Source organism: Haliotis rufescens, unplaced genomic scaffold (assembly GCF_023055435.1).
Source record: "Haliotis rufescens isolate VD_foot unplaced genomic scaffold, xgHalRufe1.0.p SCAF_5, whole genome shotgun sequence".
NCBI classification, from domain to species: Eukaryota; Metazoa; Mollusca; class Gastropoda; order Lepetellida; family Haliotidae; genus Haliotis; species Haliotis rufescens.
In genome coordinates, this window is record NW_025964223.1 from 25933465 (window position 1) to 25961068 (window position 27604).

At 36.8% G+C, this 27604-nt stretch overlaps 1 protein-coding gene across 2 annotated transcripts; it reads right to left on the minus strand.

Moving 5' to 3' along the window:
• Positions 1-17: 17 nt before the first annotated feature.
• LOC124110840 (growth arrest-specific protein 2-like) lies at positions 18-26456 on the minus strand. 2 transcript variants are annotated; one of them, XM_046470299.2, is made up of 7 exons: positions 26341-26456; positions 8979-9164; positions 7869-7990; positions 6348-6489; positions 2034-2278; positions 1231-1326; positions 18-843 (listed from the first exon to the last, which is right to left on the minus strand). In XM_046470299.2, the coding sequence occupies exons 2-7, from the start codon at positions 9121-9123 to the stop codon at positions 661-663; spliced, it is 933 nt and encodes a 310-aa protein (XP_046326255.2). In that variant the 5' UTR covers positions 9124-9164; positions 26341-26456; the 3' UTR covers positions 18-660. The 2 variants fall into 2 exon arrangements, with proteins under 2 accessions (XP_046326255.2, XP_046326246.2); XM_046470290.2 differs by lacking the exon at positions 26341-26456 and adding an exon at positions 10024-10170.
• Positions 26457-27604: the final 1148 nt, after the last annotated feature.

Here is a 27604-nt window from a genome sequence, read left to right on the forward strand (position 1 = left end):
GGAACTGAAATATTATCTAAACAATGTCATTATCATTAGCAACAGTTATGACAAACAACAACTCATGCTAAAGCATGTTTTCTTACCCAGCCCTTTTGCAACTTCAACTATTGTCAGATCATAACCTGACAACATGAGTCCAACACAAGGGCACCTTTACCCTGGCATCACATTGAGTATTTTATGAAGAGTACAAAAATACTGTTCAAAACTTCTTGGACATAACTTCTTCACACATGGATTCTAATACTGAAATGAGCAAGTCACATGCAGACAACTCTAACAATGGGTCTAAAAAAAAGTTGTTCTATCAATCTAACATAAATTGTCATACATTCATATGAACAATAATTCATGTTACAGTTCCTCAGGATTTGAACTTGGCTAACTAACACTATGAATTACCACTTTGTTAAATCTGTAAGTGACATTACACATCGGCTAGAATGGATATCACAGTGTATGACAAGAGAGCTCTTTTCCACAAAGTGATCACAGTGCTAAGATGATCATAACTCCCATACTTTTACATAAACTTATGAAAACCATACTGCTAACATCATGTGTGGAATGGGGCCCTGAATGATTGTCTTCAACAGGCTTAACTTGGAGGGGCAAGGTAGGGGAGGTAATTGCTGCATGTTCTGTACCACACTTCTATCACTTCTTGTACTTGCCCCTGACATAGAGGAAGCGGTCCCCATCTACATTGTCGAGGATGTTGTCCCTGCTGTTGGAGCGGTGGAAGGTGTACACTTGTGATGGGTCATGGTGGATGAGATAGTGTTCTAGAGTGTCCCAGCCCCCTCCAACTCTGACCATTAGGTGTTTGTCCATCAGGAGCTGAGAAATAAGGATATTACACTGACATGACACAAATCTACATTGGAGACAAGGTAATTACATAATGTCTGTATTGTTCAATGCCACACTCAGCAATATTCCTACTGAATGTTGGTGGCCTTTTGAATAATGAATTTGTGCCAAAATAATCCAGTGATTGATATTATGAGCAATTCCCCCCGTTGTCAATGTACAATGACATGTAATCAAGTAACTGCGCCTGACCACCTGATCCAGTTAGTCTCGCCTCTTACTACAATATAGGATACTGGGGACCTATTCTAACCTGGAATTTAAGTAAGGGTACAATCTTAGCTTAACATGCACAATGTATGGGTGTTTATGAATAAATAATTACAACAATGAACTAAATATTTTTATACTCACTCGGATGAAAATGGTTTTCCCAAAAATACTATACAACCCCTCTCTGATCCTCTTCACATGCTGCTGACATCGACATTTTGTTGCAATACGTCTAACCTGAACAACAAAAATATCAGATGTTATATCTGGCAGTCTGTGCAAAAAACTTCTGTCTGCTAGTCCAAACACTAGATTTATGGGACAGATTACTAGACAGAGAGAAATTTTACTTGGCTGGACCTTTGGTGGTCACAGACAGTATTGGTTATTTTTATATAGTCGCAGACAAATAGTCAAGTACACTTTAATCTATCATACATTTTACTCTATCATAGAGCAACTAATAAATACTCAAAAAATGGCTATTGGTCTACCACACACGCTGCACATTTCTATTTGATTTACGTCTCATGTGTTGAAATACAATCTTAAAATCATTTGCTTCAGTTTTAGATAAAGAAGTTTGAAACAAAACTTAGCTAATTAATATGATTATTCAGTGTAGCTAGTTTGTAGAATGAAGCAGTGTCGCAGAGCTAATTAGTGAACAGTTACAAAATTAACAATTACATAATGATATTGTGAATTTCACCAAAAACAACAACAATCTGGCAGCACCCATGAGATAAGAGAAATTATTATTTGTTGCCTAATACACCTACAGTGTTAGAAACCAACATTTTTTTGTCCACTAGTCCTTATAATGATAACATATAGCAAAACCTTTAAAAATGGCATATGTCTACTAGTCCTTATGATACCTTAACTACTGGGCAGTTTGACAAGGACTATAGGACTAGTGCCAATTTCTATTGCTGACCTACCTCTGTATCCAAATCAAGCTTTACTGGCTTCTTATTTGCAGGTGCAGCAGCCTTGGTTGGACGTTTTTCAACGATCTCGATGGTCTTCTGTGGCAGTGCATCAACCTCATCCTCCTCATCATCCTCCTCGTGTTTGATCTCATTCTCCATCTTGATGATGTTTGGGGGCTCCAGTCCATACTTGTAGCCCAGACGAGCCAGTTCAAGGAGACACACTATCACTGGCTTCTCCTTCTTGTGTGATACTGATTCAAATAAGCAATGATATTGCACTGATCATGTTGAAAATGTATGTTCAAAGAGACAGTAACTCACGATATATTGTTTGTTTGTTTGTTGTTTAACACATCACTCAGCAATATAACAGCTATATGACGGTGGTCTGTAAATAATCCAAGTCTAGACCAGACAATCAAGTGATTGATATCATGAGCATCGATCCACACAATTAGGATATCATGACACACACAACCAAGTCAGCGAGCCTGGCCACCTGATTCCGTTAGTCGCCCCTTATGACAAGCATCTTTCAGGGCAAGTATGGGTTGCTGAAGATTTATTCTAACCCTGGTCTTTACGGGTGCCCACTACATAAGCATGCTAACTGCCACATATATTAAATGTATCTATCTCATGACGTATATATAACTCATTTGTAATATTTTCAGTGTCTGTATAGCCAAGTGCAGGACACTACTTATTATGTACATGGGTGTCTTGAAAGAATGGCTTTGGAATCACTGTGTACAAATATGACTAGCTTAAATTAATCTTGAATTTATTTTGCACATTTATCAATACAACTTCAATACTTTTATAAAATGAAGAGTAATAATGTCTCAACAGCCCTTAAAACTTACCATGAAATTACTATTTTCCATATACCATATATGAATTGTTTTATTTCACACGAATTGTTTACAAATATCCTGAACGTATTACATGACTACGGTCATCGGTTATACAGTGTGTGTACACACATCCATTACCTCCACTATCATGACTATAAGTGGTGACAATCCAACATTCAAAGTGATTTCAAATCTAAGCCACAAGATCGACAAGTGTGACAGTTTGAGTATGCTATCACGAATAAAGCATCATCATAAATCATGCCAAGGAAAGGCATTTCATCACTTCTCCAACAGAGTTATTCCCCTTACATCATAATCTGGCCAGTCTGAAGACCTTGTGTAGATCAACAATATTTACACATATCAGTAACAGTGATTACTATTCTGAAGAGTCTTTCAAGCCTTTCATTTCATCCCAGCAGAAATGTTCCTGTAATAAGATCACAATGATGCAGACAGATTACGACACATTTACATTAATTTGTGTTTAACAACTTCAAAGAAGTCAAACAAAGGAACTCCAGCAAGCAATCAAGGCTCTACATGTATTTAGATCCAGAATGGGTTCCAGTGGTTCACACCCTGCATTTTGAAGAATACTAAACATTTATACATTCAGGACTTTTTTATTGGTTGTTGTGTGTGCTAAAAATCTAACTCATTTGGACAAATATTATACACGAGAATGGAAATTGCAAAATCACGATATGCATCTATCCTTCTCCAAAATTCTGTATCTGCGCTTGTCCCCTCAACAGTGCAAAGAAAGTTCATAGTTTTCTTAAGAATGGTCTGACAAGAATGGTTTGCAATATACTCAGGAATCACCAACTGGCCATCTTCCCTAAATGAAATTGGAATCTCACACTATGCATTTCTTCTTTCGATCCTATGTGGAAACAAGCTTGAACAAAGTTTCCAGCTTCTAAAAACAATTCATCTGAACACACACCTTGCATCACTATGGTCACTACCCCAACAAATGGGTCATGCACATAATCCTTGCGCAAAGCGACCTGCACGACCTGAGCACGTGTCTATCCATTTCATTCTCTTTCGTCAGTGCTAACAGGCTAGACGAGCTAAGATGCTGGGATGGTCAGGTTGCACATAGCGTGTGAGATAGGATATTCATAAACCTATCCTATCTCACACTCTGTATTGATCCAACAGTTAGAAAGTGGGCGCAGAAACCCAAGCCTGTCAAAAATATAACCATGATATTTACAGAAGGAAGCTGATTGAAATATATAAATATTTAACAAATTGAATAGCGCCATAAACGACAAGAACTTAGGTGTTATAGTTTTCAGTTTTAATAAGTATAAGTTGTGTCCAACTTCCAAAAGCACCCTTCCATGATGGCTGAAAGAGTGCAATTACGGTGTTTACGCCTGAGTTTCATGTGGATTAGATGCAACAGGTGGAGGCAACCCAGCAAAAGTGTAGGCACGTAGGATGATCGAGCAAAGCGAGGAAATCATGGTACAGGAAACTTTGGTTACTGCTGCAGTACGGAATGAAGAGTCTCTTCCGGGAGCGATGACGTCGACTTGCAGCTATTAAGTCTATTTGGAGCGCGCTCACCAGACATAGGAAGAGATCTTCTTGGAACAAGATGGAGGCAAGCGATGGGATTGTAAAAAGCTGATCAGGTTGATCCGTAAGCTGGTTCTTCGACACAAACCCCAACGAAGGCCCAGAAAAACCTTTCTATTCTTGGAAAATTGGATCCGGTTGACATCTAGAGCGTGGATCTCTATAATACGTCTTGAAAGTGACCAACTCAATTTCTTCATCATCAAATGGTTCGTAGTCAACCAAAGTCAAATGGTGAAGGATTACATTAAGATCTCAAGCGGGAGGTCTGGTCCGCCAATTTGTAGGACTGAATGAGAGATTGAAGTTCAGCAAGGGTGGAAACCTTTGATCCTGTGGTAGTGGCAATGACAGAGTTGATCACAGCGTGGTGGTCTGTTGTGGCAAAGCAGCAGTGTGAGTGGAAATGTCACGAGCGCAACAAAAGGCCTCAAAAGTCCACGTTTGGTAGCAGAGCAGTGAGCCTCTGTAATGGTCTTCGCTACCCTCTTAGAATAGCCTTTTGTGACATGGGATCTTGGTACAAGATGCGCAAAACCCAACAATTGAGCATTTCGAGCGATGGATGGAGCAACTGGGAGTGGGGCTGTAGAAGGTCGTCTCAAATTTGAATACATCTTCTTTCCTCTAGGCATGGGGTGCGACCAATATCAGAGCGTGGTGTAATTGGCAGATCCACTGGAAGATCTGTGGGTGAAGAGATCCTGAGAACGGTGACCCGATCCTGAGCGACGATCACATTAACTCAGACGTTGATTATGGGAGTGCTGATCCTTAGAGTAGTCATCGTGTGTGGATCAATTCTGAGATTGGGAAGTCAAATCAGAGTGCCGAGCCTTGGGATCACGATCCATCTCACAAACTTCTCCAGGGCCGTGAGACGCTGGTGAGGAGGGAGATCAATCTTGATCCTGGCGAACTGTCATAGACAACGAACCCTGTTCATCTTTAGAAGTGGAACCCACGTTCAACAATGTCGGACGAGTGAATGCAAACGCCCATAGGAGAGGATAGACGATTGTCCGAGAGTGAGATAACGTTTGAAAGAGCGGTAGAAGGATCGGTAGTGACAATCGACAGATTAGTGTCAGAGGGACCACTTTAAATAACCAAGCACACATCCTAGGAAGCTAGTGTTGTTGATGTAGAAAACAGTTCCCATCTTCATGGTAACATCGTCCCTGCGACAAATCTCTGCAGCCCCTTCCAAAGATGAAGTTGAAATGCAACAACCGGGCACAGAGAGCATGGGCAAGGAGGACTCTGTAGGGACAACAACGGGAATGGTAGTTATGGCTTGCTGGTCTTCTTCTTGGTGGCAGTTGATGCAACCGTGGGTGTAGACGAAGAATTGGACTTGTCTCCTTTTTATCAGAATCACAGATTTTGAATGCCAATTAATTTTGTGCCTATTACACTTGTGAAGGTAGATAAGAAATTGATCTTCAGAAAGATGTTTACACTAAGCACAGCTTGCACCAATTTTACACCTGCCATGACAATCACAGCAACATGTGCAGATCAGAGGTGGAAAACGTAAATTGATAATCTTGGCAGACTGGACACATGGGGGGAATAACTATGCTAAGTAAGTAGTGAAATTGGACAAAAATATATATATATTCTCTAAGTGAAGTTCACATCGGAATCACAAATACAGCCACAAACTATGAAACAACATGAATATGGAACTATCTTTCCATGATTACTACCATGTCAGGGAAACAGAAGACAAGAATTGAACATGCTGAATATATGATTACAGTTCTCTTCAAATACTACTGGCCACAGCATAAAGGACAGGCAGGTATTTCAAACATATATACTAACACACTACACAACACCATTTGGGTATACTCACCAAGTGTTTCTGTATCAAAGAGACATTCATCTTTCATACCCCACTCCTTGCCCCACTGAAGAAAGTTTGCTGTATTGTCCCTGGCAAACCAGGTTCCAGACTGTGCCCGGTTGTTGCATTTCAACTTCATCTTGGGAAGGGGCTGCAGAGATAATTGAATCAATTTTTTTATATTTTGATCAACCTTTTCACATAAAATCAATGTGAAAATATGTTTAAAAAGTTACGGTCATGTTTAACATGTTAAATACTCATCATTCGTGGAGCATTTTACAGTATTTTGATTTGGGAAACATATCACCCTAATTATGGAGTGTTTCTTCAATACCCAGTGTTATTCTGACAAGAAATAAAAAATGATGTATACATGTCCTAAAATGAACAAATATTGAGTAATTAAAAATGAAATAAGACTTACATCAGTCTGCAATTTTAGCCACTAGTCATAGTCTAATATAATTTCTTCTGCTCTAGTAAGATCAGCTTATTCTAGTCCATATGGTATCTGCTGAAACTAATACAAGGGCAGACTAGTAAACTCCATGGTACTTACCTCAGAGTGCTATACATCTCATAAAGTAAATTTGCTAGGAATCTATTTTTTACAATTTCATCACGGTCATACAATGTTAACAATGGTTAATGTTTAAAAATTTGCAATATAAACATGATAAAACTGTTTACAGTGTCTGTTTACATAAATCATAAATAGGTTTTCTTATTTCTTCCTGGGTATCGATATTACATGATGTTACATGATTAGCTCATAATTTAGTGATTAGAATGATTAAAATCCGCTTTCCTTCCCATATACCATATTGTGCATATTTTATAGAAAACAACATAGTTTAGTATTGATGAAACCATACAGGAAGGTCACAATACGATTAGTATCACAATATATAGGTCATGATATATATATATCGCGATATGCATATTTACGTTAAATGGTGTGGAAATTTCTTGACAATGAATATTTCTGTGCAGGTCCATAAGGTAAAGCAAGCTGTAGACACATGTTCGTAGCGGCTAGTTTTAGTAGTGAAATTACAACACATTTTGCAATATTTGCAACACTACGGACTCATTAAATGAGTAGTAAGTAATTCATTTTAGCAAATGTATCATCTTGTATCGACAGTAAAAAATGTATCATGTATCGTATCATCGCAAGAAAACCAATGTATCATTCCACCCCTACTATTTAGAAGGTGTAAACATGGACAAAACCAGTTGGTTGGTTGGTTTGTTGTTTAACGCCGCACTCAGCAATATTCCAGCTATATGACAAACCAGTGATTCATATCATGAGCATTGATCCACATAATTTGGATTGATGACATGCATCAACCAAGTCAGTAAGCCTAACCACCCGATCCCGTTAGTCGCCTCTTATGACAAGCATAGTCGCCTTTTATGGCAAGCATGGGTTGCTGGAGGCCTATTCTACCCCGGATCTTCACGTGTCTGGGTAAAACTAATAGTATTAACAAATGAAATATGGTAAATCCCTTTCACTACCTCAGTGACCTTTCCTTCAGCAAAACACTCCCGTGCTTTGCTTTCGATGAGTTTTGCAAGCTGGCACAAATAGACCCCATTGTCTAGAACAGTCATAAAGGTGTCTGTAGACAAGTCAATGGCTGCAAAGAAAAAGTTTCACAACACTGCTTAACTGTTCAATGTAATCCTCTTTGACACATTATGTTTCTATCACATCAATGCAGTGATCATGAGGTTTGCAACAGCTAATTCCCATCATTATGATTATTTCAAAGTTGATGTGAGTCTTATGACCAATTACAATATGCTTAACCATGATATCAATGCTAAAAAAATAACTGAAAAACAAACAAACCTGTATCATTTGTTTTGCATAACCACCACAGATTTGTAAGAGATGCAAAAAAAAAGAGAGACAAGATTGATTTAATGATTACTAGTGATAGTAAATAAGTCCAGGGTTCAAAAGTTTAAGTGCCAATGGCATGTCAGCGATAGAACATTTAGTCCCCTAGTCCTTTCAATGACAACATTTCGCAAAACCCTTAAAAAATGGCAAATGTCTACTTGTCCTTATGATAACGTAATTGGGCAGTTTGGCAAGGGCTATAGGACTAGTGCCAATTTCTATCACTGTATGTGCAAAATCATAGAAATTCAGACAAAATTATTAAATACATTCCTGGTGTTGGCACACATAGAAATCATGGTTTAAATGATGATTATTTAATGAAGCCAGTGATAAAGCTACTTTTGCAAACAGGACAATCACTTTGAAAATAAACACATAAACCAGCTTAACATGCTTATGTAATAAGATGTAATCCAAATGAAAAAGAAAGGGGTACAACTGCTTCTTATTTATATCTGATATAGCTGGTGTTGTTCTGAAAATGACTTTTTCTCTAAGGGCTGAACACTATCTCAGGTGTCAGTCACATGTGATGTGATGAGCAGCAGAAAACCCATTGATGCATGCCTCAAATTGGACAAATTGGGACTGATCAATGCTAATCATGGCTAATGAAGTCAGGAGACTTCTAGAAATCGACCTAGATGGTATGGTATTAAATGGTGGTGTAATCCTGGTAATATTTGTGTACAAATGTTCGGGTATAATTGACTTACATAATGTCTTGCCCAGCCAGTCCACCAGGTCCTCCTTCAGTGGGCCAAGGCTCTGTTCCTGGAGGTCAGAGACCTTCTTCTGGAACTCAAACCCCTCACACATGTCCCCCGCATTGTTGCCTGAAAGATTCCTCTCCACACTCATGGCTGACGCTAATATTGTCTCACTTCACCTGTTCATACTATCTGAAATTGAAAATATCAAAGTCCTACTTACTAAGTCACAGTTGTCAAAGTTATTATGCATAATATTTATTCAACATTCAATGATTAATAATCATTATAATGATGTGCACTATGTATCCATTTTGCATATGGCCTGAAGGAGCTTGTAAATGAGTTAAATTACTAGCGGAGTAAATGGATCTAAGAACTACTGAACACATTGGGGTTTTATTCATAAATATATATACCGGTATAAAACATATATGAAAAAGACAGTAGCTACAATCTCAAAATACTCTTCTTTATCTTGTTTATATTTGTATTACATCCTTAACCATTCAAAATAAAATAATTAAAATTAATTACTTTTCAAATTATTAATGGTTTCATTCATCATTATGACTTTCACCATAGACACATAAAACCAAGGAATGGTGAACCCTACACTTACTGAGCATAACTAGTAATCGTTGTTTATTACTATTACTATTATCATACAAAGTTTCTTTGTTATTCTGTCTAATGCATACACACTAAGCAATAATGGACATGTCTTATACTGTCTGTATTATGTACATGTTGACATTAACTTTTTGTGACTAACAGTCTCAAAAATCACTACAGCTTCACAATACAGACAAAATTAATACGCTATATCTTGAATAACAAGCATATCATCTATTACCATTTCACATAATGATATTTCCAGGTTTAGTGTACATGAGGGTTGAAATTAATATATTTTTAATGTAATGGCCCAAAGGAAGAGTAATGGCCACCTGAATTATCTGAACAATGATTAACATCATTTGGCAGTTGCAATCATAACCTTCTTTTTCAGCATTAGTTGCAAAAAATACATAAATTCTAACATACTTACTGAGATAACAAGAAGACAACACAACTGATCAACTCAAATTTGATGTACATTTCCTCACTGACTCAAATGACCCCATTTAGGTGACTTTACATTGATCCTAAGAGAATGTGTCGGAACAAGACCTGTTGGTTCATTGTAATGTTATTATGTTCACAGCCTAATCAAAATACATTATCTGCTGGACAATAATTCAACAGCTAACACTATAATCAGTTAGGTATTAATCAAGCTAACCCCTACACCAACATAGCCCCATTGCTTGCTACTGTATCAGTAGAGTATTGTTCATTCTACAGCGATACCTCAATGACAAGTGAATGTGTTAAGTTATAGTTAAAACACTCCTCCTCGGTTTTAGTCTTTGCCCTACCCTTGCTTACGATTTTACATTTTCAACCCAAATCAAGGAACATTGTGAACCGTCTAAATGCAAGAAATATCAGGGAGAATAAAAAACCATTAGGATACCTTATAGTGAAATAATATAGTAAGTGTGGTATAAAAGGATTTGATAACCGTGGGCAAGAGAAAGACCACATGCAGCATCACCTGTACCAGTGGCTCAGTGGGAAAACAGTGGGCAACAATACTAAACATAATATGTGTGATTGCTGTTCAATAAACATCATGGAATTGCCATGTAAAACATTGTGACTTTTAACCAGTCAAAAATCAACATTAGGTGCATATCAAAAGGATATTTATAAATCTTTCTCTCAGAAAGCTAAGTGCATGAATACTAGCAACAATAGGATGACATCACAATAGGTTGACAAAAAGTGGGGAGGATTAAAATTGAAAATTAGTTTCAATTTCTTGGTGGTTACGTTGACCATAGACCATCTACAGTTACACGTTTCTAAAAATCACCATCAGGACCATGATTGTTACAATATTTGAGTAACTCTACAAATTAAAAAATTATGTTCCATTACCATAGTAATTCACATTAATAGAGCAGTGTTTGACACTATTGGGTCTGCTGGTCCAAGTCTAAAATACGTTTTTTAAGGACGAGTCAAAATGAAATAGATGCTGGTCCGGTGGTCTAGTGTTATTCTGGGGATGAACAAAGTAATTTAAGTTTGTATAATTTTTTAATTTGAAATTTACACGATGTACGGCTTTTCCATTGGACGAGAGGTCGGTCACATGACCGCAAAATTGACGTTCATAAGTGTACGAACGACACAATTTGACGTTCATACGTTTTTCACGAGACCGTGTTCTTGAAATGACGTCTCGTTTATCATGTCGGACATTTTGAGGTCTTGTACTTGATGTAAATGTATTACGACGCGCTGTCATTGTGATTGACTTACTGAGGTAGTTCTTTACAGAACTTTCTCATCTAATGAGGATTTGATTTGAACACATGTGCCGCGTAAGATGTTTCTGAAGAGAAAGTTGTGCATCCATACGCTCATGTCACCTCTCTTTTAGAGGAACTATTTTACTCCGCGATATAGCTGGTTGTTGTATGGCTGTCAGTGTAAACATGAAGTCACATGTACTAAATCAAATTGTGTTTAGATCTTGGCCTACATCCTTGGAGGTAAGAAATTGTGATAAAAAATTATAAGAATTGACTTTTACTTTGTGTGAGTTCATTGGAGTATGAACCTTCATAGAGTGAGGGCCAATTCTTAAATGACTTTTGAAATCAGCAACAGATCAACTCTTAGCAAATGCAGCAACCTAAAAAACCCTGCATGGTACAGTGGTTACCTTCTTGGCTGGTTTCTCATTCTAATTGCAGAATGAAGTAATACCTTTTAAAATCCTTTTTGGTGAGGACCATTGTGTCTAGTAGAGAGATCCTACAGGATACTATGCAGTTGTACTGACATATGTTGGAAAGTGTCAAATACTGTTAAAAGATTACAAATTGGTAGTCCCAATTTAATTCAAGTTGTTTGAGGGTCTTAATGTTTGTCTGCTAACTTAAATGTTATGATGTTATCATTCCAACAGTTGATAATTATCCTGATTATACAAAAACAATGCTTAAAATTTCACACACAGAATTATTTACAACATTAAGACTAGAAATGGGCACCAGACTGTCACAGTGGGGAACATCCTTCCTTTAGCATACTGAGATGAAGCAGTGTTTTAGAGCTGTCCATAAGACCTGATAACAAGGGATCTTATCATGGCTTGTATAGACACTTAGAGAGACAAGATTTGCACCACTAAAACTAGTCATGAAACATATTTCTTCATTCAATACTTCAGATCAATTTTCTCACTTCTATCACTTGTTTTTTGGCTTTTCAAACAATGCATGTGGTCAACAGTTTCAACTGTTGTGCTCACTAGATCTCAAACACTTTTCATACTTTTTATCCTCTTGAGCATGTTGAGATACTATTTTCAGAAAACTCAATAAACTCTCAAATACCATGATGTGTCAAATATCAGACATACACAGATAAACCTGGAGAGTGTTTTCAGCTATCCATATGATCTGTTGCATATCAAGTCTGACTACTGTTTGGCCACTGAGCTTGCCATCAGATTAGCATGAAAAAAATGAGAGAAAAATGGAGCCACGAGACCCTGTAGCTCATAATGCTCAACTGACATATGAACAAGTTGACTCTGGAGAAAAGAGAAACAGAAGTATGTTTGCAACATCGTTAACAAAAAGAACGTTGAGCACACATAGTGATGATTTGAACAAACTTGGATCTTCTAATAATCATAACATTCACACAAAGTTTGAGCCCTGTGCCTTGTGGTTCTTACACTTTTCGTAAAATTTGATTTTTTCAATATTTACACGTTACAGAGAAAATTCACAATAAAATCACACTGATTGGGACACCATACAATGTCTTCATATAAAGGAACATGCATGCTAAATTTGAGCTTCATCAATTAAAAAGTTTCAAACGAGAAGCTGTTTAAGAGCATGGTAAATGTGAAAACTTCTTTGTGGCTCTTGGCCGAAGCAATGGCTGTTTTGGTTTTGACCAGCTATGCAAACTGACACACTTGTCAAATTGGCCAAACCCGCCATCAGTGAAGTTGGTGAGGCCTGCTTGAACTTGTTCTCCTATATCTGGTGTAGAATTATAAAACTTTACCAATTTGCTCTTACTTAATTTTATTGCCCTTGAACAATGATGAAAGCATTTTCACTTCATTAACATCATCTGTTATGCTGTACAGGTTGGATTATGATCAAAATTCCGAAAATGGACCATATTTGTTAGGCCCCACTACTAACTACACCTATAACATAACAATATAAATATTTCCTTTTTAATTATTGTATTACAACACACATGTATCATTGTTATCTGTTGTATACTTGCTGATGTCAAATTTCAAACTGATACATGCAGAAATGTCAGGAGAAATGGCTAAAACTGATATTTGCAATATGGCCACCAATTGGATTGGAATTCTGTGAAGACACAAAGTTTCACCTAAATAGGCATGGTACTTCGTACTTTCAGAGAAAATGTAAAAGTTAAGGACAGACAGACAGACAACATGCCATAACATAAGCTCTAGTTGAGTGAGTGAAAAAATAGGGGCTAAGAAATAACAATGATGTTGAGTGCAAATCGACAGAAGCCATGGAATGCATATGCACATTATCGTGATTAATCAGAATATGAGACATGTAATTATATATGTGATATACTGATATTGAAATAGAGATATATTTCAATACACAGTGGATGTATTACGACATGTATCGATCAGTATATGAATTAGCATGATTAGTTTCCAAAGGTCACTGGCCAGGAGGGCTTGTCAACAAAATATGTTGCAAGCCCTCATTAAATTTTACTAGCCCTAATTAATGGCTAAACTGCCTAAATATTTTGTGTTAACCTAAATTTCAAACTGTCATGTGGAGGCCGCCATTGGCGATGTGTATTAAAATAGTCTTGAGATCATTACACTAAACTATGGCAAAGCTGATTGGCTACTTGGCACAATATGTCTGTCTGATGTTTGTGTTGGTTCTCAGACTTGCACATGCCTCGCTTATAACGCATGTACATGTATATTAGCCACAATCATGATCATCAATGTACAGCAAAAACCAGTTTACTTCATGTGGGTTTCCAAACAAAATGACAACAGACCTTGACATTAAATGATGCCTTTCTGACTTGATGATTTGTGGAAATAAATACCGTAATTCGACGTAATAAGCGCCCCGCTCTAATAAGCGCCCACAGCGATATTTGCTAATACAGTGGCTTGTGAACAATCCCAATTAGCACCCCTTCCGATTGATCAATGTACACAAGACTTATTTGTTCGTGTATAATACGCACTTGTGTGTTATATGCACCCTTAATTATGGGCAATTAAATTCTGGAAAAAATATCTGTCGAGTATGATATGCACATACTTTTCTTTTGTATCATTTCAGGCTGTCAGCATAAACTATGAAATTTACAATCTTTCAACACTGTTTTTTTCTCACCAAAATTATATTATAATAAGAGGGCCCTATTTCTAATTTTGAGAGCGCCCCGGGCGCTTATTACGTCAAATACGGTATGCATTGACTAGAACTTTCAACCAGAAAGTCTGGCCAGGTTTACAGAAATGTTACTAACCCAATTTAAAAGTCACTGTCATTTGGCTAGGAGGCAAGTAGCTTTTTAAACACTGGTATTGATACATATCATGGCATATTGGAAACATGATGATAATTCTGTGATTCGGATAGGTCTACTTCTCATTTAAGGCAATGTTAATTATGTAAACATAGCAAAGTAGCTGGTAATGGCAATGTTGGCTTTTTATTGACTTGATGAACAGGATGAATACCAGATTTGATTTCAATTTCTGTTACTTGTTTGCATTCTACATACACAAGTAATCAGGGTAATTTGAACAGTATTACATAACAGCATTTGTGCCTCACACTAGCATTCCATTCCAGAAAAATATATCCTTAACAACAAACATGATAATAATCTAATGGTAACATTTGTATCAGCATAGACTTTTCAGTAATTATTTCAATGATTCTAATCATGTTGATACAAAGAAATGCACTCCTGGATATTATATGGCTGTGGGCAGGGTATGGGGATGGTGCAGAACTTGGGCGTCATTTCAGACTGCTAGCTTTTAGCTTGATTAAGATGTTTTAGTGTTGGGAGGACAATAAAGATTGCACAAACCGTGTAGGCAGCTGGTCACCACTATTTCTCAAATACTTCTGTTATTAACTTATTGGTTATATTACGCATAGAAGCAGAATACACATGATAAAGATTATATTCTTATGAAAATGAATTAGGTAGGTAAGGACAAACTAATACATTTTGATGATTTACTGTTGGCAGTGTTAAGTATAGTGCAATGGATGAAAATATTTTTGTTTTCACTTCTAATTTTCACTGCTTTGTTTGTTTTTAACGCTGCACTCAGCAGTATTCCACCTATATGACATCTCCCCGAGTCAAGGGGAGTTTCCACCCTTGCCAAACTAGGCTGGTATTATGGAGTTACATTTTGGCTGGACTAACAAGTTAATGAAAAGTCCAATCAAAATCGCACAACGAAATCGTAAACTGTCCTGCAGATTTTGGTCTATTGCAGGATTTGCAAAGCATGTGTACCGCCAACTCGTTTGTCAACAGATCTTTTCATGTTATTAATCAAAGTGATTTGATGCACTTCACGATGTAAGACCTGTTTTATCACAATACAGATCTTGATTATCGATCAGATCGTCTTGACTGGGCGCTGCCATTTTGTTTGATGCAAATGCAAGTGATACGAGAGGTGGAATCTGATTGGTCCAGGCGAAGAAGCGACATAACTCGTAATAGCCACTGGTGGCACTATGATCGAGCCAAGGAATTCCAGCCTAGATCGGCAAGGGTGGAAACTGGACTTTTTAAGTCAGTTAACTCTCTTGCCACGGGAAGATGCCTATATGACGGAGGTCTGTAAATAATTGAGTCTGGGCCAGACAATCCATTGATTGATATCATGAGCATTGATCAACGCAATTGGGATAGGATGACATGTATCAACCAAGTCAATGAGGCTGACTACCCGATCCCTTTAGTCCCTTCTTACAACAAGCATAGTCGCCTCTTATGAAAAGCATGGGTTGCTGAAGACCTATTCTAACCTGGATCTTCTGGACGTGTGAAATAACTATCACGACTATGACCATAGCTTGATCATAGGTGCTTTTGACTTTGATACATTATCATATGATTGCTCGTATCGCACTCAGCAATACACAAGCTAAATATTACTGGGCTGTAAATAACCGAATCTGGAGGAAACAATCCAGTGATTAATATTATCAAAATTGTGTGCAACAGTCCACACCATCAGGGTGTCAGCAATCAGCAATCATCCAAGTCAAAAAGTCTGAACACCCAATCCAATAAGTCGCCTCTTAGGACCGGCATAGTTTGCTGGAATCAACTCTAACCAAGAATCTCCATGTGTTTCAGGTAGTAAAATACTCAAGTACTAGAGTGGGAATAGCGTACCACAATGTATCATGTTTATCCATCTTGAATACTAAGGTAGTTGGTTTTGTGGCTGAAATATCTTACAGGAATATCTCTTGCAATTGCCATTAGCATGATTAGACTTAACTTTATTTTTCAGATTACAACCAAATATTTCACAGATTGTGAACATTCCAATAAACATTACTGTTTCAACCAAGTCAAACAGACTTTTGAAGTCTGACAAATTCATATATATCTTAATCATGATCACATGATGATGTTGAACACAAACTAGTTTGGAATAGGTCTTTACTATGTCATGATCATAATGATAAAAATCTGTGACTGATAAAAGCTACCTTTATCATGTTTATAATACCAGGTAACCATACTATTGTTTGCTTAGTAAACATCTTTCTTAAATTGTGCAGTCATCAATTTCCATATTCTTTAGAATATGTAGTATTTGTTTCAGACATGGTACAGCTATTATATAAATATTAAATATTAGGGATGAAACAATACAGCAAGGTAACAATACGATTATCAGATATGTATCACAAGACATAGGCTACGAAACAATGCGTATTGCGATAAGTGTATTTATCATATAATGGGTAGGTTTCTCGGCAGGAAAAAGCCAACGGATAAAAACGATATCCGTTGGGGTCATATGCGGATAGAGATGCAAATATCAAAGGTCAAGTAGGACTACTTTCACTGTTTATAAACAAACATGGCGTCGCCCTCGTCATTCGGCGATCGAGTCAGAATTAACCTTCGGGAATCTGGATAAACTACAGGGATAATTGCTATCATTATCACAAGAACAGTCTAATATACTGAAAATCAGTGTCTAACTGTGACGTAGCTAAGGCATTTTATAAGTTTTGGCAACTTTGGAGATATAAATTTCGAAACAATTTTGCGAGGGCACGAGGCGTAGCCAAGCGGGATCAGTAGTCATATCTGTGCTTGTAGACCTCTCCTCTGCTTGTGAAACCGTCTCCACAAATCAAAATAGTTGGATTTGGCCGAAATATGTTTGAATTGTTACCTTGTTTCGTGTTGTCGCTGTTTGTACATCTGACTACACTTCTTAACGTTATGACAGGACAGACCGACTGTCAACAACATTTGTCTCATAGACTAGGGTTAGAGTAGCTTCCCTTTGACAAAGGGCAGTTACTCTAGCGGACAGACCGATGGATTGCCGCGAAAGGCAATTAAAAACTGTTGTTTTGCATATATGTTGCTTCGCCACTGTATAAGAAGCAGATTTCAGTTGGAACTATATTGGCTACTGTCACTGTCCGATTGACACATCACTCACCCTGTGACGTAATAAATATTAATGTGCACATTCCAGGAAAACTCGCAATGTTTCAGTAATGTTTGTGAGAGAGGGAAAGCGATTTTAAAGCACAGAATAAAAAAATTACATTATATGATAAAGAGGTTATCACGCTTGGGTGTTTGGGGATGGTAAATATCCTGTATTAGGAATAAACACTATGTTTATTCCTATTGCAGGATATATACCATCCCCAAACACACTCGCGTGATAACCTCTATTTACGTCAATTCACTTGGAAACTTCTTGACAATAAAATATTTGAGAGCAGGTTCAAAAGGACAAGCTAGTGATATCTGACTGACAATATCACTGGGAGGTCATTAAACGAATAGAAATTAATTTTTTCGGCAACTGTATCTCATCTTGTATTGATACAGACAAAAACATTATGCGCATCATATCGTTGCATAAAAACTCATGATGCAATACTGCACCGATGTATAGTATGACATGCCTGACACAGCTGATGACTATTACCACCTACTTTTACAATTACTTAGTCAGTGTACTTATTATTTTTACAAATATTTATAAAAAAATTTTTAGGTCCATCAATGAAAATATGGAAGAAAAAAAAAGTGACAAAACCCTTTCCATATTCATAAGAAATCTCTGTCTAAAACAGAGTCGATTGTATGATTCTGACTTAATCATGAGCATGTGTTAATGAATCACTATCAAATAGTGATGATACCAGTTGTTCGCAAAAAGTGACAGTATCCTGCCCCATCGGTGTCAGAAGAAATTCCTGGTATTGAGATACATTTTCATTGTGTGCAAATTGTGTTTATTTTCATCAGAGCTACAAGTCATAAAATATTAGTGTGTCTTGTGAGGTACAGTGCTTCAGACAACAAGAGAACTGTACTTTTGAAATAATCAACCAGTGCACTAACAAGTTGCCACTAAGCATTTAGCCAGTGCTTGTGCTATTTTCTTCAGTCTTTTTCCCCCCGGCCTTTGCCTTTTCCAACAACTCCCTCATCCAGCATCAGCCACCCTGTATTACAGAAACTAATAAAAAGAAACAGCAAAGGCTGATTGTTGTCAGAGACCATTAAAACAAGATTTCAATGAAAAAAGTCTGTCAGTGAGCATTAGTGAGCAAAGAGAAAAACAGTTAAAACATCAAATGGAAATCGTTCACGAATCACATCGACAACAAAAGATGGAATATCTTTTCCCTGATTCTTCAACTTTTTCTGCAAATCCCAGAAGTGAACCTCAAAGATTCTGAAATGAAAAAGTGCCTTATATTAGACGCAAAATACAAAACATTACAAAACTATCATACCGTTTAAATATATATTTTTGCCATTAAATCTGGAGGAATGCCTTTATAAGAAGCAACTTATATTGATGAAATATGCACAATTTTTATACAATGTTAATGATTAAACAATAACCAAAAAAGTTTATAGTTTTCTATCATGCTGACATGATGTGCTTATTATTGGTTTGAATACTTCTTGAAATATTGTGGACATGTTTCAATATCACTGATGTAAAGTAATAACCTTACAAGTTACATATTTTTTCATAACTGTCTCGAAAATAGACATTTATGATACTGGAGATTTATTTACTTGTCAGATTTGTTGTTTTGCATTATGGATCTTCAAATGCATAATGAAATAAATTGATGAAGGTAAATCATGTTATTTGTTTTCTAAACTTTATTTCAAGTGTTCATATAAAAAAGGGTGGTTGGGTAGCCTTGTGGTTAAAGCAGTTGATTGTCACGATGAAGACCCAAGTTCGATTCCCCACATGGGTACAATGTGTGAAGCCCATTTCTGGTGTCCCCTGCTGTGATAGTGCTGGAATATATTGCTAAAAGCTGTGTAAACCCTACTCACTCACTCACTCGCTCACTCAAATATAAAAATGATTGCATATTTCATAAATCTTAACTTATTGAAGATGCAAAACCATTTTAATCTGAAACTGTTCCAGGTGATTGCTGAAAGGAACAACACCAAAGAATTATAATTATGATTTACTCATTCCTTGATTGTGGGGTTCTAAGGTCATTCCAGACAGCACAGCTAATCTGCCTTGGACTGCATACCCTCACAGTAACAACAAGTGCACCTGTAACATTATTGTAGCATGATAATAATATAGTATTTAATATATTATATATCTTAATTTACATAATTTATTCCAATCACCACAATGGTTTAATTATTTCTATGTACATATACAACAGAGTTATACTGTACACATATTGCATTTTGTTATCAAATTGAATTTTTACCACATGAGTGATAGAAACTAACATTTTTACTCCACTAGTCCTTATAATGATAACAAATAGCAAAACACTTAAAAAGGGCAAATTTCTACAAGTCTTTATGATACCTAAACTATTGGGCAGTTTGGCAAGGACTACAGGACTTGTGCCCATTTCTAACGCTGACATGATATAAGATATGTTAACATATAGAACACACTGAACACAGGTCATGGGGTTGATCTGCATGTGATTATTTCCAGTGAGTGAGTGAGTTGGGTTTAACGCCACTTTTAACATTATTCCAGTTATATCACGGCGTGTCAGCTTAATGTTGGAGGAAAGCCCGAAGTGATGCAGGTCTCAGACGTTTACCACTTCGGTGAAACCCACGAGCACTTATTTCTAGTGAGTTAGGACAGAGTTTTAGTGGGTGGTTGTTACAGATGTTTTGCCCCAAAAGTCCGGTCAAGAGGTCCAAATTTCCAAACAAAAATTAACAATTTTAAATATTTTATATGAATTTTCAACAAGTTTTAATTATAGTTTCTTAAATAATTTATATATATTGATAGTGACAGTAAGTAAGCTTTTTTATAAACATTTTACATATATCTGGTCCACTCAATTAAACATACCACTGTTTTTAAATATTAATTATATACCAAACATATAACTTTTTTAGTTTGTAAACATTTTTTTTTAAATCTGGCCTCATAATGGATGATAAATAGTTTCCCTGCAAAGTTGCAATGCATTTTCTATGAATGATTGTCAGAACAAACCAATAACCAATTATCTATGAAACACATATAGGCCTACTGCAGATCCGTGAATCCGTCTTCAGCAACCCATACTTGTCGTAAAAGGCGACTAACGGGATCGGGTGGTCAGGCTCGCTGACTTGGTTGATACATGTCATCGATCCCAATTGCGTGGATCGATGTTCATGATATCAATCATTGGATTGACTGGTCCAGACTTGATTATTTTACAGACTGCCGCCATATAGCTGGAATATTGCTGAGTGCGGCGTTAAACAACAAACCAACAAACCAACCAACCAACCATATAGGCCTACTGCAGTAACTGCATGGTTTCAAACACTTAAACACATCGATGGAGTGATCTAAAGTTTCACTTTCAAATGGGGACAGTTTTGTTCAGCGGGTGCTGGTGCTGGTGTGAAGTAAGACATCCAGTTACTTATCCATAAAATATGGCAGTTATTTTGAATTCAGATGGTGAAAAAATCAAAGAGATTTTTCCACTTGGCAACCAAATTTCGAAACGTATTGGGACGTACCCCATTTTCGTGTTACTCAAAGCAAATGCTCAATTAATCAGCTGGTAATGTGTAATCTTGTTGATACAACGTTTGGCGACACATCATATTTGTTTCTTGATATTGCCAAGTAGCATTGATCTGTAGCCTATAGGCGGTGGGAATAGTTATACCTAATATAGACAAACTTAGATTGACGACAATGCCGATAACGGCAATAGGGTCGTAAGAATGGGGAACAGGATGATTAGGCAAGTTGACGAAGCATGTGGGTCACCAGGCAAGACAAAAATCTCTTAGAACACTACATTTCCGCTCCTGAAAATGTAATAATGAGCATAAAGGTAATTTAGGTATACACACATCAAAGTGTTATTCTTACCACGTTGTCACTGGTAATTGTGTAGATGTTGAATCGGGGTCAGGTGACACATCAGGTGATGTGGGTCTTCTCTTGTTTCCACTTGATTTTCATCATTTCGATACCGCGAAACTTGCTTGTGTTGGTTCAAAAGCGTATGGTTTTGCAATTTCTTGATGGGTCAAGGGAACTTCTTCGGATCAAGCAATGTATCAAATGCCATGTTGTCTCACCATAAACTGGTACTTGATATCTTTTGCGTTGTGACAAGACAGGGACCCAGTTAAATTGGCACCAATTATGTCATAATCCAAGGGGGATAACTCAGCTCGGAAAACGAGAGCCTCATAACGGCATGACATTTTCACACTTATTGTGAGCTTCCTACTTTCACTGTGAGAAAAATGAGTGTATATTTTCAAACACTGATACTAACTAATTCTAAAACTGTGTTTTGTTTAAAATAAGAAAGAAAGTGATTTTGGGGTGTACACTTCCCCTTTAAGTATGATGAAGAAAAGATACCATATTTCTGGTATATATATGAAATGATTGTACTGTGCTAGACCAGTGGTCTGTCAGATGTCTCTGATCTGCAACAACAGATACTGTATATCACTGTCTATAAAGTGACCCCACGTATAAGATGACCTCCCTGTATACAGCTGGTATATATATATATATATATATATATATATATATATATATATATATATATATATATATCCATTCTCCGGCGAAACCGCATTATCAGTGGTTCATATTGGGAAAGGGAGGTCACTCTAATTTCAAACTGGAGCTATCTCCGTTGTTTTCGTATTTGCGGGTAATGGCGTCACCCACGTTGTACGTTGTTGGTCCAGCTATTAAATGCCCAGTTTATCCCTAAGGTAAAACGTATGCGTAATTAAATGTTTGAATGCATTATACATTTATGTTTCCATCCATCTTCTAAGATTGGTTTAGTGGTGATAACCATTTTCTAAAATGTGGACCCACATCTTTCCCGTCATCTATGGTGATCGAAACAAGTGGGCCCACCTTTGTATTTCGCCTAGCTTCGTTAGGTTGTTTCGTTAGTTCTGAAAATCAATCCCTAAATGTGGGCAGACGTTCTTCCGTCATATTGATTGCAACAGGAGGGACCACATTTATTAATCGCGAAATTCTACTTAAATATTGATAATCATTTTCTCAAATGTGGGCCCACTTTGTTCCCGTCATATATCGTGATCGAAACAAGTGGGCCCACATTTGTATATCGCCTAGGCGGTAGACGTTCTTCCGTCATAGTGATTGCAAAAGGAGGGACCACATTAAAAAAAAAATCGCTAGCTTCATTAGCTTGGCTTACTTATAACCATTTTCTAAAATGTGGGCCCACATTGTTCCCGTCTTATAGTGATCGAAACAGGTGGGCCCACATTTTTAATTCGCTGGGTTTCATTAGGTTGACGAAGTCATTTAGGTCAGTGGGCTCACGTTTGTCATTATGTGACATTATATATTATTCATATTTTGTAATATTGATGGGAAATATCTTTATAAATCATTTCGTGTGACATTAATTCCATGAAAGGCACAAAAGTCTTTGAAGCTTGAATAACTGCGTCACAGCTGACCACACTAGTTTTACAAAAATAGCTACCAAGCAAGAAACTTAAATCTACTTCAAATTAAATTTACAGAGGCAATACCACTCATTCTACTTTTTCAATATAACACATCAATCCATTCATAAGTGTTGGTGGCGATATAAGCCTGAAAATATGTCTACACTTGAATTGATCTCGGACATGATACAAGCCTCAAACGTTTCCGAGAACTTGTTCCATAAAAGGAATAACTCATGAATATTAATGACCCCACGACCTAGTTTGGCGATGTTCGTAGAAGTGAGTTCTGCTGTATTGCCATCTTATTTGTACATTTTAATCCAATTATAAGTCATATTACTTATTTTACATAGACAAATTATGAGTTCGTTATGCGGGTTTGTTTACGTAGTATATATTCTCAACAACAAGTGCGTTTAGTTTCGAATGTGGGCCCACCTCGAACTCTCGATTAGGCAAACGGAATTAGCTCCCTTCTCGAACCACCGATAATCGCCCATTCTCCAGCCACAAAACTTCATTTCTAGGCATCAATAGCGGTTATCTGATCATGGTTGCTGTACATAACAGCCAGTTGTGCGATCTTCCGATTACTTCACATATGCATGTAAACAATATTGAATATAATTTTGAATAAAAATATCAAAACAGATTACAAACATAAGTCCAGATATAGAATGAACATGTTTTATACCCAGACAGTGTAACGCATTTGTTGACATGGTATTTCTGGTGTTACGTGCTCACAGTAATGTATTTGTGGTGGGGAAAAAAACCATCAAAACTCTCCAACCCTCTGTATAAGACGACCCCCCTTGAAAAAACCCTAATTCTAGATACGAAAAACTTGCCTTTTACACCACAATATACAGTAAAATTACATCATGTACATGACAGAGCCAAGCTCAAACATGTTAAATGATTTTGTTCCCCATCATTAAGAATCAGTCGTTTACTACTAAATATCTGATACAAACTCACCTCATTTATCAAAACTTTGTGTTGTTTCCCATAAATATAACAGTTCTCATACTACAATGGAAAACCTTCGGTCTGGCGAGCTAAAAATCATTAACCATGTTTACATTATTGAGTTATTTGGTGGTGGAATTTTTGACAAATCATCAACATTTCAGAATATGGAAACAAAAAGGATAAGGCTTTGTGAACAAGGGAGGGACAACTTCAAAAGTTCCATGAAAGATACAAATAGGATAATAGATACCAACATTATTTCATCATGATATACAAGTTCTGTAGTTAACATAGTCAATATATTTTATGAAACATTAAATTCATTTGTCAGTACCGGTTTCTTTGACAATAGATTGTTACAAAATACATATGCTGATCCAGAATATTTCGAGAGGAATGTACATATCATTATTGATTGTTACCTTCAGTATTTTCAGTAAAGGATGTTTCACATGAAGACTTTTAACCCTCAGGGAGTTTGTTCAGTGAACTTAAAAGAGTAGGGGAGAAAACACATAACTTATATTATTCACATCATACTGTGAGCAATTCTGTTGAAAGAGTACAAAATCTGGTCTTGTGTTATCAGAGGTATGTGTTTTCAGAAGTTCCTGTTGCCATCTTCCTGACAATCTTATTACCATGTCCGTTTCAGGTTAACCTCTTTGATCATATTGCCTTAGATCATGGCTCAAATCCAAACACACGATTATGAAACATTAAGACAGCTAAGCTTGACTACTTAACAAATGTGTAGTCCGTGGCTAGACCTTGAGTCTCCTCGGCTGAACCTGTGCCATGTTATCATAAGTTCAAATTCAAATTATTTAAGTATGAGCATATTGACCATAACAGAATATAAAGCTGAACTTACAACACGTAGGCCTACAAGGCCAAATACAAGTAGTGGGATGATACACCATTATACACCGATGCATCGGTGGATCGCAATTTTTTACTTCTCGATACAAGTATCGATCACAATCGCACACTAAGTAAAAAGTATTGATTCTTACCTTGAATATATTCTTTAATAAATGGTACACCAAACACTAATTACAAGTGAAAATGAGAAGTGAAAACGTACATATTTTCAACCATTGCGCCATACTTGCAACTGCCAACTGTAAATTATCAGTGTACCAGGTATTTGGCCATCCTGTCTATGAAACAGATGGCTAATGCACCACTGATAAAAGCACATGCAAGTACCATGATATGTATCGGATCGTGAGCAAGGTATCGTGATATGTATCGGATCGCACAGTTGGTGTATCATCCCAGGCCTACCAAATCTTTCTATTCTTAATTCAGGTTTGGGGTAGTGACTAAAGGAGCAGACTGACAAAATACTCCAGAAAAGAAACTTAATATAACAATTATCACTTTGATTGTTGATAAAGGTAAAATGACACTTCAAATGAGTACCAATCAAACTTGTTCATATGTGGTATGACATATTTATTTCCTGAATGCAACTGCTGAACCATAGATCTAATTAGATTGTGGTCCAGATCAGTAATATTATAGGTATGCTAATCATCAAATATTTATTTGCAGAACAATCTGTTTCTGATTCATTAATAAAGATATGTCATTGGTGTTATATGACGTTTATCTTCTTTCTGCATCTAAGAGTGTTGTTCATTTCTCTAGCACAATGCATCAAGGGTGGCAGAGCGTTCTAATGACACTGTAGATTTTTACTGAGCCTAAAGCTTTCCAAAGGTTTTTAGGTGTTTTTAAATGAAGATTTAGACCCTCTAAAGTGATACAATAACATGCATTATTTACACAACCCTAGAACATTCACAACATTCCAAAGATCCAAGTGGGTTAATATTTGTCTTAGAATCTGTTGACTCGGACAGAAGGACACTGTCAGACTTGAAACATGGAACGCTGCTAAGCCTTACACTTTGATCTAACGCTTTGTATCGCATCGTACATTAACGCTTTTTTAGACATTACCAAGTTCAATGTCAAGTACTATGAAGGTGTTACGGTCATATTTAAATCTTACCTAGGTTCGTAAAATCCACAGGCAGTCAGGAAAACGACTCAAGACATCGAGACACACACTACTTTCCTTGCAGACAACAACGTAAACACACCTTTGATGTCACCTCACGAGACGTGAATGAAACGACGTCGCTCATTGGTCGCATTTTTTGTCCGCCACCAATGTAACTGTTTGTAACACAAACATACCTGACGGTGGTAACACGTGCCCGAAGTGTCATAAAAGTAACCAAAACAATAATATTTTCATTAAATCATCTTTTTGTACAATTTCCAGTTTATTTTAAATGCAAACAAAACTGAAAGTAGGGTATTTTAAAAAACACCGTTTATGGCCGGGGAAGCTACGGCGAATGAATAGTGTTGTTTTTTTAAACATAGACTAGCTTATTTTCTGCCAAAATAAAGGTTGCCCTAAGAGTTGTTCTTAGTCTGTGCTTAGATGGCTTGAGCAAAGATGAAAATATTTGCCAAATTTTAATCAGCCATCAAACCTTGTGGCGCGTATTGGAGATGAGGGTGTAGTTTCAAGGATTATGCTGGAGTAAAGTTTAACCAACTTAATGCTTGGACAAATTGGATACTTTATATGTCTTATGTGTTCGTGACGAATCTTGTCCGACCGTGGAAGGGTTCAACTTTGGGTTAAACATCCACTCTTGTATAATGATTAATAAAGAAGATAAATAGTAATTGCATAGATGAGTAGGAGCCGCAACCAAATAAAAGATATAGACAGATTTTAATAAAGTACATGGATTTTGTATGGATATTAAATATTTTTCAGCTACAGATACGAATCTAGATATTTGTTTGATTTAAAAGTATGAGCCTTAATTGTTTTGTTACATCTATTTAATTGTAACACCGCCGTGATATTGCTGGAATATTGCTAAAAGCGGCGTAAAACCATACTCACTCACTCACTAATTGTAACAATGTATCAAGTCTTTGAAAAGCATTCAATTATGTTCATTACTATTTATTCACCTGATGAAGTACATACTCCGAAACGTACGTTGTGTCCTTCATAAAATAAGATTTGACATCAGTAAATTCTCCTCCTTATGTAACTATGTAATTTTCGTGGCAGGCAATTTCTTTGCTTTTGTAACAGTCTGAAGCATATTTATATATTGCGATAAAATCCAAGCGATCGTCCTTGAAATAATTTGCACCCAACCAATCCTCATTTCAACTCTGATACGACAAACGCGTGTATTGGGAACCTATTCTACCCTGGCATTCCCATAGGTTATTTGACG